The sequence below is a fragment of the Psittacula echo genome (assembly GCF_963264785.1).
Source record: "Psittacula echo genome assembly, chromosome: 4".
NCBI classification, from domain to species: Eukaryota; Metazoa; Chordata; class Aves; order Psittaciformes; family Psittacidae; genus Psittacula; species Psittacula echo.
In genome coordinates this window covers 56,324,330-56,339,337 of record NC_137738.1, presented here as the reverse complement: position 1 = coordinate 56,339,337, position 15,008 = coordinate 56,324,330, and the positions used below count along the sequence as shown (strand labels likewise).

At 42.2% G+C, this 15,008-nt stretch overlaps 1 protein-coding gene across 1 annotated transcript in view; it reads left to right on the top strand.

Annotated features, from left to right (window-relative positions):
* Nucleotides 1-11,872: 11,872 nt before the first annotated feature.
* The window catches only part of RFX6 (regulatory factor X6), a gene marked incomplete at both ends in the record, with an annotated part of 36,764 nt that continues 33,628 nt past the window's right edge, over nucleotides 11,873-15,008 (top strand). Inside the window, 3 exons of the mRNA XM_080615836.1 lie at nucleotides 11,873-12,056; nucleotides 12,334-12,490; nucleotides 13,971-14,094. Coding sequence (XP_080471962.1) covers nucleotides 11,873-12,056; nucleotides 12,334-12,490; nucleotides 13,971-14,094 — 465 coding nt within the window. The remainder of the gene's footprint in view (nucleotides 12,057-12,333; nucleotides 12,491-13,970; nucleotides 14,095-15,008) is intronic.

Below are 15,008 nucleotides of genomic sequence, written 5' to 3'. Positions count from 1 at the left end.
AGAAGAGATTCAGAGCAGCCCTGTGGAGAAGGACTTGGGGGTGTTGGTCAATGAGAAAATGAACATGAGCCGGCAGTGTGAGCTTGCAGCCCAGAAAGCCAACCGTATCCTGGGCTGCACCAAAAGGAGCGTGACCAGCAGGTCAAAGGAGGTGATCTTGCCCCTCTACTCTACTCTTGTGAGACCTCACTTGGAGTATTGTGTGCAGTTCTGGTGTCCTCAACATAAAAAGGACATGGAACTGTTGGAACAAGTCCAGAGGAGGGCCACGAGGATGATCAGGGGACTGGAGCACCTTCGGTATGGAGATAGGCTGAGAAAGTTGGGGCTGTTCAGCCTGGAGAAGAGAAGGCTGCATGGAGACCTCATAGCAGCCTTCCAGTATCTGAAGAGGGGCCATAGGGATGATGGGGAGGGACTCTTCATTAGGAACTGTAGTGACAGGACAAAGGGTAACGGGTTCAAACTTAAACAGGGGAAGTTTAGATTGGATATAAGGAAGAAGTTCTTTACTGTGAGGGTGGTGAGGCACTGGAATGGGTTGCCCAGGGAGGTTGTGAATGCTCCATCCCTGGTTCTGTTCAAGGCCAGGTTGGACAAAGCCTTGGGTAACATGATTTAGTGTGAGGTGTCCCTGCCCATGGCAGGGGGTTGAAACTAGATGATCCTTTCCAACCCTAACTATTCTATGATTCTATTATTGTTTCTCATGCACAAATTAAACCAAACCCAAATCAACAACAAACTATTCAACTGTAATTGGAAGTGAATATTTTTAGAAGTAATTATTATACATCCTTTATTTTGATACCTAAGTGACTAGACCACTGCTAAATGATGAGCAAAACACATCCGCTTCCCTAACAGCACTGTCAAGTGCTTTAAGAATTAAACGGACTTGTTAATGACAGAACTCATTTCACTTCAAAAAAACAGTGCATTCTCTAAAAGGGAGTAGAATGAAGAGGTGTATGAGTATGTGAACTTGATTCAGTTTTTTCCTAGCTGCCCAACATGATACTAGATATGACTGAGCCAAACAATGTTGTGTCACCTACCCTGCTGCTATCAACAACACTGAAACTCCTCTACAAGAGGATAAGAAAAAGCAACAGTCATCGTGGGCCTGTGCAGCTTTGGACAGCGATCTACGCTAAGAAGAATGAAATTCTCTACAGCAGTTTTGCTTAGAAAATCTCAAATGCTGGTCCTTGGAGGTTGCCCATAGTTATGCTTCTCCTGGCTTGGAGTCACCTTTCATTACCACGTAGTAATCAGAAAATACAAACCAAAGAGGCATTCCAGATTTAGGTAGGGGATCTATTCTAACAGATATTCAATTTAAAAATAATTTTATTCTGTGAGATAAGTAAAGAGGATAGAAGGAAAACATTTTTGGTTCGTGTTCACTAATTGGGAAGTTGTGTTTCAGAGGATTTAACACAGATACACCACCACTGGCAATCTCTCTCCTAAACCCTTTTGCACATAAGTACACAGCTTCCTCTATGCTTACAGTACAGATAATATCCTTGTTTGAAGACTAATTTAGGCACAGGATTTTTAAAAGTACTTCAAACTGCCTTTCCAGCTCTACTTTAACAGAGGACTTGAGGAAGTTGCTGCTGTTTCAGTAGACATTAACATGCCTGTTGCTAGCTATATAAAATATCAGAGAAAAAATCCTTCTTAAATGAATATCTTAGGGTCAGAATTATTTCATCCCATTGATCCAACAGAAAATGTTTTGAAGCAACGCAGTCCCCAGAGTTTCTTATTAATTTCATTCCCATGAGAGTTTTCCTGTTCTCGCCAGGTCTAGCCCTTATTTGGTCTGTTTTATTTATGTTATTTCCCATTTGTAAACAGTGCATGTCCAAGTGCCTTGTTTTTAATGAAGTGTAGCAGTAACATTTGATTGGAATTTAGATAAACAAGCAGATAAATCCATATCTGTTTTCTGCAGGTTTATATACATGTATATTAAAAATTAAAAATATAGCTAAAGACAAAAGGCAGGTCTTTGCTACCACATCTTATCATTTTTCACCCTAAAATAGAAAGTATTGTGGGATTGACAAAGTTCTTTGTGGGATTCCCCTGACTGTTGAAATAAAAGTATTATGAGAGAATCTTTTGTGGAGTCCTTGTAAAGAATAATAGGAAGGTTGCATGGAAAAGTCAGGAAAAACCTATACTTATCAAAAAGTAAGAACTTCTTTGTCCTGCACAAGATAATTGTAATGGCACTTTTCATAAATATCAGCGTATACTATGAATTGTAATACTTCCATAGTTTGTGACTATAAGCATCTATAGGCACTTGTACTATAGGCACTTATACACTAGGCACTGCACATAATAAGAAACAGTTCTTCCCCAAAAAGATTTACAGGCTAACCAAACCCAAGGAACCATTTAACTTTATTTTACAGAGAGAGCATATGACTTTTCCAAGGGCAAATCAGACATGCTAAAAGGAAGCAGTAAGACCTGTCTCTTCTAGTAGCTTTTATTGAGTACCATTGTAATAACCCATCCATTACTTCAGTATGCCATTAACTCAAGCTCACGTTTGTTCAGATTGCAGCGGGATGTACTGCTAAATCCTGCACAAATGTTCTGTTCGCTTAATCTGTTGATAAGAGACACAGCAAAGACCTTTCTGATGTTTTCAAAACAGTTAGCAGGTTGAACAGGTGGTGTTGAAGGAGTTCTGGGTGAAGTAAAGGACTAGCTGAGGCTGGCTGGGACTGAGGAGACACTCAGCCTCCTTTAGCTTGATGTGTTGAACAGAGTAGGAAGTGAGCAAGCTTGCTTATTTAACATCAGTGATTTGGAAAGCACACTGCCCACCAAGAACTTGACAGTTACTGGGCAGATCTAGTACCTCTTCACCAAGAAACCGTTCTCAACACAGATCCTCTGTGGCATGTGAGGCTTCACACTGTGCCCTCTCCAAGGAACGGCTGGGTTTCTGTCCACTATGCCAACGATCCCAAGGATCTTGTCTTTTGCCAGTATTTGTGCTCCAAAGTTCTGAAAACTGCATAGAATCTTAGAATGGTTAGGGTTGAAAGGGAGATGACCACTCTGTACTTGAAAATAAGAGATCTTTCACAGTAAGCAACATCACTTCAAAGACACAGATATCAATCAGAATTCATTTCCCTCCCGAGCAGATTCCAGAATCTGTTACTGGCAAGAATATGTGATTTTACTTAGAGCACAGTAACACTATGATTGTGTACATGTGGGAAACTGAACGTCTATCTTTTATTTACTTAGCAAATAAAAACCTAATCAAGAGCCAATTGAAGTGATTGGGAAGAAGACTATTGCCTCTAGATCAGGCATTGAATTGCTCTGACATTGTCTGTGACTAAGTATAATATATATAAAAAATTATTTAAAAAATATTGTCCAAATATGTCATGCAGAAAAATGTCATAATTTTTTCTTCTGTCCCAGAATTTAATAATAATTCACTATAAAGTATCAGCTTCTGGCAAGCACCATTTTGGCAGTGACAATCAGGGGCAGGTAGCTGCAAACACTTGGTTCCTAACCTTAGAAAAACTTGCTGGAATTATTATAACTCATAGACTAGTGAATGCATGAATGCCTCTCCATCCAGGAAACAGATTCCAAGCTTCATTTCTCCATCCCAATACAGACCATATGCTACAAATAGGAATACGCAAAAGGGCAAGCAGTGGTCTTGTTTCCAGGTTGAGGGCCTGAGTAACTTCCAAGTGAAGGCACAGTCTGTCCCTGAGGCCTTCCGTAGACTGTGGCTAATCAATCTCGAGGGAAAAAAAAGTAAAATCTCGAGTGAAAACCGGAATTATCCAAAGCAACAGAACACCAGAATCAGATATACCCCATCACAACACTTGGCAGCTTTGTAAGGCAGCACACTTCTACTCATGCATAGCAGGAAGGACATTGGTAATATTCCATAAGAGATGGAAAGTCAAGCCTGGGACTGGGCAAAAAATATATGTAAAAAAAAGAAGAGATTAGTAATACATTACAGAACTGTAAACTCGCACAGCAACTGGGAGATCATTTGTACAAAGAAACCTGCATAAATCTGCAAAGTACCTTTTGCTAGTTGCACATTACCCATGACAACTATTCATAGGTCTGTGGTTCCACAAGCAGTTAAGCAGGTCTTATTGCCGCAAAAGTAAGGAAATCCTGCTCCTTTTCCAGTTTTACATACCTTCTCCCTCCTCTGTCCTTCCCCATCCTCCTTCCCTTTCTCTCAGTCCCAGCTGTACTGTCCCACCTGTATCCTGGCTCTCATCACCCTCCCTGGCTGATTAAACTTATTGGAATGTCAGAAAGCTTTTCACTAGCTTTTTTCTGGTCTTGTTTTCTGTTATGTCAGTGAATGTCAGAGAAGTGTCTGACAAGTGCTGAAGCTGGCACAAGGTTAGCAGCAGGAGTGTGTGGCCAGAAATAGTGTGGCCAGAGAGACACAGAAGGCGAAAACAACCTGGTTTTAGCATTGGTGAGCTGCCCATGTATGCAGCTCATAGTGAGCTTTACCCAGCTGGTGGTAGAGCCCTTAGGACTCTGCTTTACATAAAGAGAATAGTCCCTTGACTTTAGTGGTTTGCTTCTGTTAACACCTATTTAGCAGTTATTTGCAGATTGGCTAGGTATACAAGAACAAGTGTTGCTGATAGAGCTACTTGGAGTATCTGCAGAAACTCTCAAAACCACTTCTTCAAGGGCGAACATATTCCCTAAATTCAGCTCTATTCTTGGGTCATTCACAGAGAATCTGGAGATGTTTGTGTAGCTGCCCAGTGAAAAACTCAGCTGGCCTCCTTACTTTTCTTTTCCTGGATCCTGCCCACCAAAGCGCAGTGCAAATACACGAGTAGTTAAGTGGCTGTTCAGTCTGCAAGATTGTAGAAGCATGTACTTATATGAATACAAACATTTTCTCCTAATTTGACAAAGGGAAAAAAGAATAGATACTGAAAAACGGCATTTTAAGATCAAGATAAGTAACCTCAGATAATTGTCTAACATCAGCTCAAGAGAGAGGTAAGCATGGGAAATTTTTACTTCCATGTAGCTACATGAGGTCAGACTATGAAGTCCCCACCTGCACTTACCCTGACTACAAACAAAATGTGGGGTCTCCCTGTAGAGGGTAAAGATATGTGAATTGTGAAGGGGTTGGTGTCATACAAATATATAATGATAGTTTATTTATTTTGAAGTTTCCTCTTTGGGAAGAAAAACAAAAGTGTCTACTTTAATACAAAACAATGGGTTTTCTGTAGAAAGCATGTGAATGGATGTCGGAGAGGGATTCTTCATCAAGGTCTCTAGCAATAGGACAAGGGGTAGTGGGTTTAAACTTAGACAGGGGCAGTTCAGGTTAGATATAAGGAAGAAGTTCTTTACTGTGAGGGTGGTAAGGCAGTGAAACGAGTTGCCCAAAGGTGCTGTAGATGCTCCATCCCTGGCAGTGTTCAAGGCCAGGTTGGATGGGGCTTTGAGCAACCTGGTCTAGTGGAAGGTGTCTCTGCCCATGGCAGGGGGTTGAAACTAGATAATCTTAAGGTCCTTTCCAATCCAAACCATTCTGTGACTCTAAGAGCAAGAAATAAGTAAAATATCCAAATGTAATGTGACAGACAGATATGTCTGGCCCTACCAGCTGGAGACCGAGCAGGAAATACATTATTAAACATCACCATCTACTGGATGCCAGCATTTTTTCCTTACAAAGGGAACCCTAAACTTCTATGCTGAATTAAGTAGTCAGACAAGCCTCTGCTTTCACAGATCTGACACTGCTCGTATAGCTATTGGCAAGTGAAGGTTTGTGGACCTTTTCAGTGACAAGTGGGGAAAAGATTTTCAGCATTAGGAAAACAAACTCAAGAAGTTCAGGATGATATAATGCAGGCTGTAAAACTGTTAATAAGCCGCAGTGGGAACTTAAAAGCCAGAAGGTAGAAGTAGTCAGGCACAGGGGCAATGATATCCTTTGAATAATCAGTTTGTTTTCTTGTGGTATGTTTGTGTAGACACACATGCACATGTGCACAGCACGGAGCTGCATGGCTGTCCCCTCGGGTAGCCCATGCTGACTGCAGTTCCATAGTTTTGAACATTATCCACTCATTCTCTTGGCTGCATAGAGAAAGTTCAGCCTTATTTGTGTGATTTTACAGCATCAGGACTAGCAGCAAGGCTCACAGAGCTTGCTGAGGGCAAAAGGCACCAGTGCAGTTTACAGTCCTCCGCTATAGCTTCTGGGCTGGCCCAGCTGAGCAGTGAAGGATGCTCCCCTTCCCCACTGAGAGAAGTCCTTGGCCTCACAGTTAAGGATGGCTCTTTCCTTGCCTGATACTTCTCCCCCCTTTATCCCACTTTGCATCTCTCCCCACCTCATTTTTCTTCAAGTTTCAGAGAAGCCACATCACTGTGTGGAAGAAATGGACAGTACGAGCATCCTCTTCTGTAGAAGAAGAGAGATCTAATTGAGAAGTGGTAAAACTTTGAGGGCCCTCTTCTTTCTTTCCCTTTGCTTTCTCATTTGCTTTGGCTTCATTTGATTGTATTCACACAAGCAGTGACTCAAGCCACCAGAACTAAACAAGTTCTTGAGAGAAATTATTTAGAAGAAGTTGCTGAGGTATAAGCACCTTAGGAAGGGCTCAGAAAATAAACTGTAATAAACATGGAAAGGCAAAGAATTTTTCTGGATAGTGAATGATGTTCTAAAGCCATCATTACAATTAGTTTATCAAAAGGTTTGATTGGATAACTATTGGAAACAATAAATCTGATATTATGGAGGATGCTTCATTGCTTAGACTCTTTAATTCTTAGATAGATATTTCTCTAAATAAATTTTTGTGATTAAAGAACTTATTCCTGGTTATATAATTTCAACAGGTATTGTCAATGACAGGGCAAAATGCAGAGAGGCTTTTAGATTAGTGCAATGATTTATTTTTTTTTTTTTGGTTGAGAAAAAAATTATCTCAAAAACTAAAAAAAAAAAAAAAAAAGAAAATAAAAAAAATCTTATTGGAATTGTTGTGGAATTGTTGGCATTTAGAACTGTTCCTTGTAACGAGTCACAGGAAACCAGAAACGGAGCATTGAGAAGAGCTAGAATCATGCTACGTCAAGGCAGAGGGAATGACAAACACTGATGATAATGAGAAATTTATTATTTCCTTGTGGAATACTGGTATGTACCATACTGTTACATACATACTGTCCAAATATTCCAAATATACTGTCAGCATATTTGGAAATAAATAGGTGTTAGAGTCTATCAAATAGTCCTGATATCAACACCGCATCAGAGCGAGGATATGAGGTGAAACAGTTTCCAACACTCATGCAAACACCATGAAGTTACACAGGAAGAGATCAATAACAAATTGTGTTTCTATTGCTGCATTTACCTTCCAGACCTTTTCCAGTACAACACGCAGAATCCCTCAAGTAAGTTACTGGCAATTCACACTGATACAAATAAAGTTAAAAACATTTTATTTCAATGTGCTGTGTTGGCAACAAGAAAAAGGAACACTGCAGCAAGATAAAATGGTGTGATATCTGAGTGCTGATATAAAAGATATTTCACATGTAAATTATTGAAAAATTATTCTACTGTGCTACAGAGCACGTGTGCCTGAGCATTCACTTCAGGCTGCGTAAGAGAATCTGTTGAATTTTGATGGGATTGAACCATTACAAAATTCACTTTAAACTAAGGAAGACTTCCTAGGCTCTCAGTACAGACAAGGAAGAGAAACAGATTTGTGAGAGGATGATTTGCATCAGTGGGTAATGTGGCTGGTGTGAATTATCCCTGGGAGACACCTTTTCTTCTGTACTGACTATAAAGGGAGACTTGAAGTGACTGCATCAGACTCAGAAAACTAACTCTGAGACAAAGTTAGACAAGAGGGATCCCATGCTTCAAGGACATATCATAAAATCATAGAACAATTTGGGCTGGAAGAGACGTGGAAAGGTCACCTAGTTCAACCTTCCTGCAATGACCAAGGACATCTTCAACTAGACCTTGTTGCTCAGAGCCCCATCCAATCTGACCTTGAATGTTTCCAGGGATGGGGCACCCACCGCCTCTCTGGGCCATGATTTCAGTTAAATATATGCCTCTCTGGGCCATGATTTCAGTTAAATATATAAATATATATATATACACACACATACATGCAATTTTTGAATACAATGACAAGAAATAGATACACGTGGACATATAATTTAACAGTTCTACTTCATAATTCAGATTTCACTCAGTAATGAGCAATATTGATAGCATCATAATTCTCAGTGTACACACCACAAAATGATAATAACTATTCCTAAGCCCTAGCAATGCTGTCATGTCTGTGGTACTTCTGGCTCCAGCTACCCCAGTTCTGCATCAGTCCCTTCCCTTTTGTCTCCCAAAGGCTAAGATCATGTATCTTGGGTGCACAGCCCACCCCAGCAGCAGGGAGCTTAAACGTGGGGTAGGCTTGTCACCTGACATAGTTTTTGATGTCCATCCTTCGCTACAGCAAAGAGCAGGAACACACGGAGTTGCTGGTCAGAGGCGGTTTGCAGATCTCAGAAAAAGATTGAGTGAAGAAGAGGTGTTGTGAGGGGACAGTCAGTCTTTGAATCCCAGGAATGGGAGAGAGAAGGAGGTCTCAGTACCCTCTGGCTCACTTTGTTCTGCAGCCTGTACCAAACAGTAAAGTCACCAACAGCTCAAATGTGGAGTTAATGATGATAAAAAGAAAATTATATCTCAGGCCAACATGAACCACTCTGAGCCTCCCCTGGCCTCTTCTCCAAACAGCTCAGCACTGCACTGTTCGATTCTAGTGTCAGGAAATGTTGGTACAGTTTTTCCCAGCCCTGTGTCTAAGGCACTGCTTAGCAGAAGCCAGCCTTCTGACTGATACAGGATGAGAGCCATGTTCCCAGCTTCCAGGGAAACTGTCTCTTCTCAGCTATGACAAATTTTTGAGACACAGATGAGAATCAGATCTGGCCTTTGAGAAAGGCTTTTCTTTCTTATAACATTGCTAACTTAAATATATATATTTTTTTAGGCAAAATATGAAATACCTTGCTCTAAAATTACTGCTTTGACTCCTAAACCACCTACAGAACATCTATCTGTAATGAACTAAAGTACAGGGATATTCTTCCCATCTGCTGCATTATTTGTTAGATCTTGCTGACCTGATTCGCACACAGCGCAGGGAGAAAAACCATCCCTGCTGCAGGAGGGTTGGTCCAAGAGTCTATTCTTCTAAATACATTGAGGCTATAGATGGACCATTGGCTAAAAACTTGAGTTAGATGCTGAAGATTTTTGTCTAGTATGGAATCCATTTTGAGAAATTTGGGTTTGCAGCTCAGATATCTGTGCTTAGAAGGACTCAGAGCACTTTTCTAACTATGATACTAGCCTTTGAAGAGAGTACAAGGGTAAGAATGCTAAGTGATAATGAAAACATATGGTTTTTTTATATGAAATATGACCTTTCTATCAGGATGAATGCTTCTGAGACTACATCAAACAACAGAAAACCAGGAATTAACTCCCTGAGGTAAAAAGAGTAGTACAGAGTGTGCTAATTATTTTGTAAAAGACCTTTTCAGTTGCCTCAAATCAACACCTTCAATAGGCAGGTGCAACAACTTGTCACATTTAAGGTCCTAAGCAGAAGATGGACTAGTGATGACTTGCTTATGGTGGAATAGGTGCTTCAGAATGCATTTGTGAGGCAAAGGCTCTAAGGAAGTCAGGCAAATGAACAAAAGTAATAGCAAAGATGCTACTAAAGGCAGAGTTGAATCTGGCCCAACAGACTGGTAAATGGGCCTGTAAATAGAAGCAACATGGTACAAAGAGAATGGTTGGAACTGGATGGAAGCAAGAATGGTCTGAAAGAAGGTAATGAGGGGTGAAATAATTAAGGTGGAAGATGAAAACCAAAGCTAGGGCAATTGGTTTAGTTCCAAGAGTGGAAAGGTGTCACGATTTTTAAGTTGTACTTGTTTGGTTTTGGAAATGAAATGACAGCCAGAAAGGAGACATGCTATCAGTCCTCAAATACTGGCAAAGTGACAAAAATAGAACAGAAGTAATCATGTTCTTATACAGATAGAAAAAAGAAGCAGTGGACACAAGCTGAAGGGAGATTGTTTGATACTAATACAAATTTCTAATTGACAGACGATCTAGGCATGATGTGATCCTCCATCACTGGACATCTTTAAGAACAAGTGAGAGAAATTATTTTTGGATCATACAGGTATAATGATATCTGTCTGTAATCCCAGGATGAAAACCAGCTGGTCCCTGGACTGGACCCCTCGTTCAGTTAATCCCTGTGTTGATGATAGTTAGAATTCATTGAATCACTGCGGATATTCTAATGTCATAGCAAAGGAAAATCCTGGTCTTAAGAAATAACTACATTTAGGTCCCTACAACCAAAAAGACATTGAATTTTGCCCACAAAAGTTCAACACAAGGATTAGTAGCTGGCAAATTTTATTATATTGTAGAAATATTGATCCTCGTGGGCCAAATTCTGAAGCACTCAGGTCAGCCAAAAGTCACAGAAGAAGTCAGAGGGTCAAATGTGATTTTACCTCAAAACAAAGCCATTGAAACCAGAAGCTGAAGTGTCTCAGTGAGTTATGCTAATAACTGATTATGCTAAGAACTTGGTGCAATCCAAAGAACAAATACAGGCTGAGCAGAGACTGGATTGAAAGCAGCCTTGAGGAGAAAGATCTGGGGGTGCCAGCTGATGGGAAGCTCAACATGAGCTGGCAGTGTGTGCTCGCAGCCCAGAAAGCCAACCGCATCCTGAGCTGCATCAAAAGGAGCATGACCAGCAGGCTGAAGGAGGTGATCCTACCCCTCCACTCTGGTGCATCTACTCCCTCCCGGAGTACTGTATTCACCTCTGGGGCCCCCAACACAAGAGGGTGAGTCCAGAGGAGGGCCATGAAGATGATCAGAAGATGGAGACAGGCTGAGAGGGTTGAGTTTGTTCAGCCGCGAGAAGAAAAAGCTCCGAGGAGACCTTAGAGAAGCTTCCAGTGCCTAAAGGGAACCTACAGGAAATCTGGAGAGGGACTTCTGACAGGGGTGTGGAGGGACAGGGTAAGATGTAATGGCTTTAAACTGAAAGAGGGTAGATCTAAATTAGATTCTAGGAAAATATTCTTCTCTATGGTGAGAAATATTCTTCTCGAGTGATGAGACACTGGAACAGGTTACCCAGAGAGGCTGCGGCTGCCCCATCCCTGGAAATGCCTGCCAATCAGCACCCCTTGCTCTCACCGGGAGTGGATGAGGGGAGTCCCTGCAGGAGCCCTCTGCTCTGAAGAGATGCGGGGATCCCCTGCGGCCGCCTCGTCTTTGTCGCGACGAGGCGGCGGGCCAAGAGCTGCACCCTCACACAAGCGGGAGCCACCGCTGGCGGGAGTTAATGATTAAGTTCCCAGCAGATCTGCTCCAGGCAGGCTCCCCTGAACCTCCCGGGCTTCCAGTCATGCCCTGTTCCCTCCCGGCCAGGTGCGACCAGCCCGACTGAGCACCACGGCGGGCGGGGAGACGGGAAGCAGGAACAGGCAGGGACAGGCAGAACTCCCCGCTGCCTCCCGTCAGCGACAGAATCAAAGGAGACGCTCTCTCCGCGGACACGGGGGAGCAGCCGTGAGGAGGGAGTGGCGCCCGCGGGCCGCCTCTGCCCGCTCAGGAGCAGCCCCCTGCTCCCTAACGCCGCCGTCGCCCCGTCCCGCCGCCCATGGGGCTGAGCAGACGCTGGTGAGGAGCATGGCCAAGGGACCCGAGCAAGAGGACGCCTTCTTGCACCTCCCTGCCGCGCAAGCCGTGCCCTCCGCCGCGCAGGAGGACTGCTACTCTGACTTGCTGCCCTACGCCGAGGAGGGGCTGTGTGTCGCGGAGGGCCCCGAGAGGGGGCTCCCGGAGCCCGCGCTGCCCGGCGGCATCAAGGCAGGTAGGAGGTGGGGTGCCGGCAGCGCGCTTGTGGCAGCCGAGGGGCAGGGCGGGCAGCCCGGGCGAGGCGCGGCGGGGGGGGGGCGGGCGACCGAACCGCCGGTGCTGCTCGGGGTCCTGCCTCGGGCGGCCCGGCCCGTCCCCTCCGGCAGCGGCGGGCAGGGCGGACGGTTAAACGGGCGCCTACGGGGTCGCAGCCGCGTCGGGAGGAGGCGGCGTGCTGCCGGACGGTAACGATGCTCTTGGGTTTCTCTTCTTGCTCATCCGCCGGCGCTCAGAAACACGCTTTAACAGCGAAGCCCTGTCCTCGGAAGAAGAGGATGTAGGCACTCGCGACGGCGCACTGAAAGCTGCGAACCAGAGCCCGTCGGCGAAGAGAAGCGTCGCGCAGATCATGAAGGATAAGAAGAAGCAGACGCAGCTCACCCTGCAATGGTAGGGCTGCCCAGACGAGCCGCTGCCGCCTTTCCCCGGGGGGACCTTCCTGTAAAAGCCGAGGCTGCAAGGAGTGCTGCACCTCACAGAGCCTTTAGGAATAATTGTAATCTGTGGGTTTGTGGGGTGATGTTTGGTTAGTGGTGGGGTTTTTTTTCAGATAAGCCTCGTCTACGAATAAGGACATCCACCCCCAAATTTCTATCAGGGATTTATCAGCCGAAATCTCTGACACATTCTCACAGTATGTAGCTATTGATGAAACCTATCGAAAAAAATGTAGAAAGGAAGCATTACTAAAGAATTACTTTTGTGAATGAATGTTTTAATTACCCTTTAAGGCTATGGCTGTTAGATTTTCACTGCCTTATGATATATATTTTTACATCAGCATCTATCCTGCATGGAACTTATAACTTCATTTTATCTGGGCAAAAAATAACCAAATAGCAGGTAAAATTCTGCGGACATTAACTGATAAATGTTTCTATTAAAGCACATTTGAAATTAGGAAGGAGTGGTGTTGAATTAAATGGAATTTAGTTGCCAAATACAGACTGTAAATCTAGATTATTTTTTTTCCTTCTAACTGAAAAATGAGAGTAACCCAAATTACTCAGCTTCGTAGTCTAGTTTACATCTGATTTAGAGCATAAATTGTAAGGATTTGGGTCTGATGAGTGAGTGCAAAACTATTCTTTGTGCAGCATTTACTACACAGTATTTTCTTACAGATTTGTGTAATTTGAAAAAGAAATAGACTGCACATCATCCCAGGAATAGCGAATAATGTAAACTGATAAAGAAACAGGGCAACAGTGAAATACCCAGCTGTTACCAAAAGTTCAGTTCAAGTGAAGACAGCCAGTTTTTTACTTCAGTTTTTAAAGTTTTGCTATAATGACCATCAGTAGGCACTTGTATTCTGTAAACTGATTCGGAAGCTACATAAAAAAGGCACCCCTTTCAGAAAAAGCCAGTTCTTTGCTTTTCAGTACGTTTTGGTCAAGAAATGGTTTCAGGTCCAGCGTGGACATTAAAAAGCAAAGGTAGGAAAAGAAGACATGTTAGCACAGGTATTAAAAATACGGTGGGACAGAAGATGCAAGTCCAAGCTCCTGCTCTATTCAAAGGACAGACTTAAACCTTTCATAGTCTACTTAGTGCTCTTATTTTCAGGGTGAGGCTGGCTCATGGGTGATGATAATTTCTATAAAACAAAATGTTCAAACATTGAAAAAGACTCATGAAGAAAAGGGGCCTGGCCCCAGGTTTCCCATATTCTGCAACTAGCATAAGCATCAAGAGTGGAGTTAGTCTGTATTATCTGCCTTATTCAGGAGAAACTTATTTGGGTGTTTTCATGGAATTTTTCAGTAAAATTAAAAAAGAAGAGGGCAGTACCAAAATCCAGAAGGAAAATGAGATCAGGAGACATGGAATGTTGCTTCTTACTCTGGCAGTTTCTTTTTCTGTACAGGTTGGAAGAAAACTACATTGTCTGTGAAGGAGTTTGTTTACCACGGTGCATCCTATATGCACATTATTTAGACTTCTGCAGAAAAGAGAAGCTGGAACCTGCTTGCGCTGCAACTTTTGGGAAGGTAAAGAGTAAATGCTTTCATAATTTATTGTATTAATACTTTGAGGGAATTGCAATTTAGTACACCTGTGTTGAAGTTCCTTTCAAATTCATATTTTCTACACACATGGAATCAGACTACATTGTTTCATATGACAGGATTTCGTGACATCAGATTTAGGAAACTGAGATTCCCTTTCATTTATTGCTATTTCATACAAACAAAGGCATTCTCTCAGAGAGATTTTTATTTTCCTTTTTGATGATGATGTTAATAGGGTTCTTTCCACAAAACCAGATCTGACATGGAGGACACTTTTAATTATACTAAAGGCAGCGTAAAGTGAGATGTGACACAAGAAGCAATACAAGAAGAGGAATAAAAATTAATAACACAGAGAGCTCCTGAATGAAAAACTGTTGATTCATCCTCTTTTCTACCCCTCTGTACAATTAATCCTAAAATCATTTAATGAAAGGGAAATGTGAACTCTCCAAATTAAATTCTCAGTAGTTAGTGAAACAGGAAACCAAAAATGCTTCAAGGATCATCTTTTTTAAAACAGTACTGATCTAGTCATTATTCATACATAGCAAAATGAATTGATTTAATTCAATAATAATAATGCGTTTTAAATCCAGTTCATGAAATGTTCACTTACCAATTTTTTTGTCTTGAATTGAATATACTGAGAAAGTGTCTAATTTTCATTACAGTTTCAGTATAAATGAGGAAGACGATAGCTTTCCATATAAACATTGTTATGACAATGATCTAGTAGATACTTCTTACATCTACTTCTATTACCGAATTACTTTTTCACTTAATAAACCTTTTGCCTTAAACATCATTCTTCACAAGAAGAGTAGGATGTTTTTAGGGTGCTAATCTCAACTTCAGGACTACAGTGACAGAATGTTTTGCTTGATTTGGAT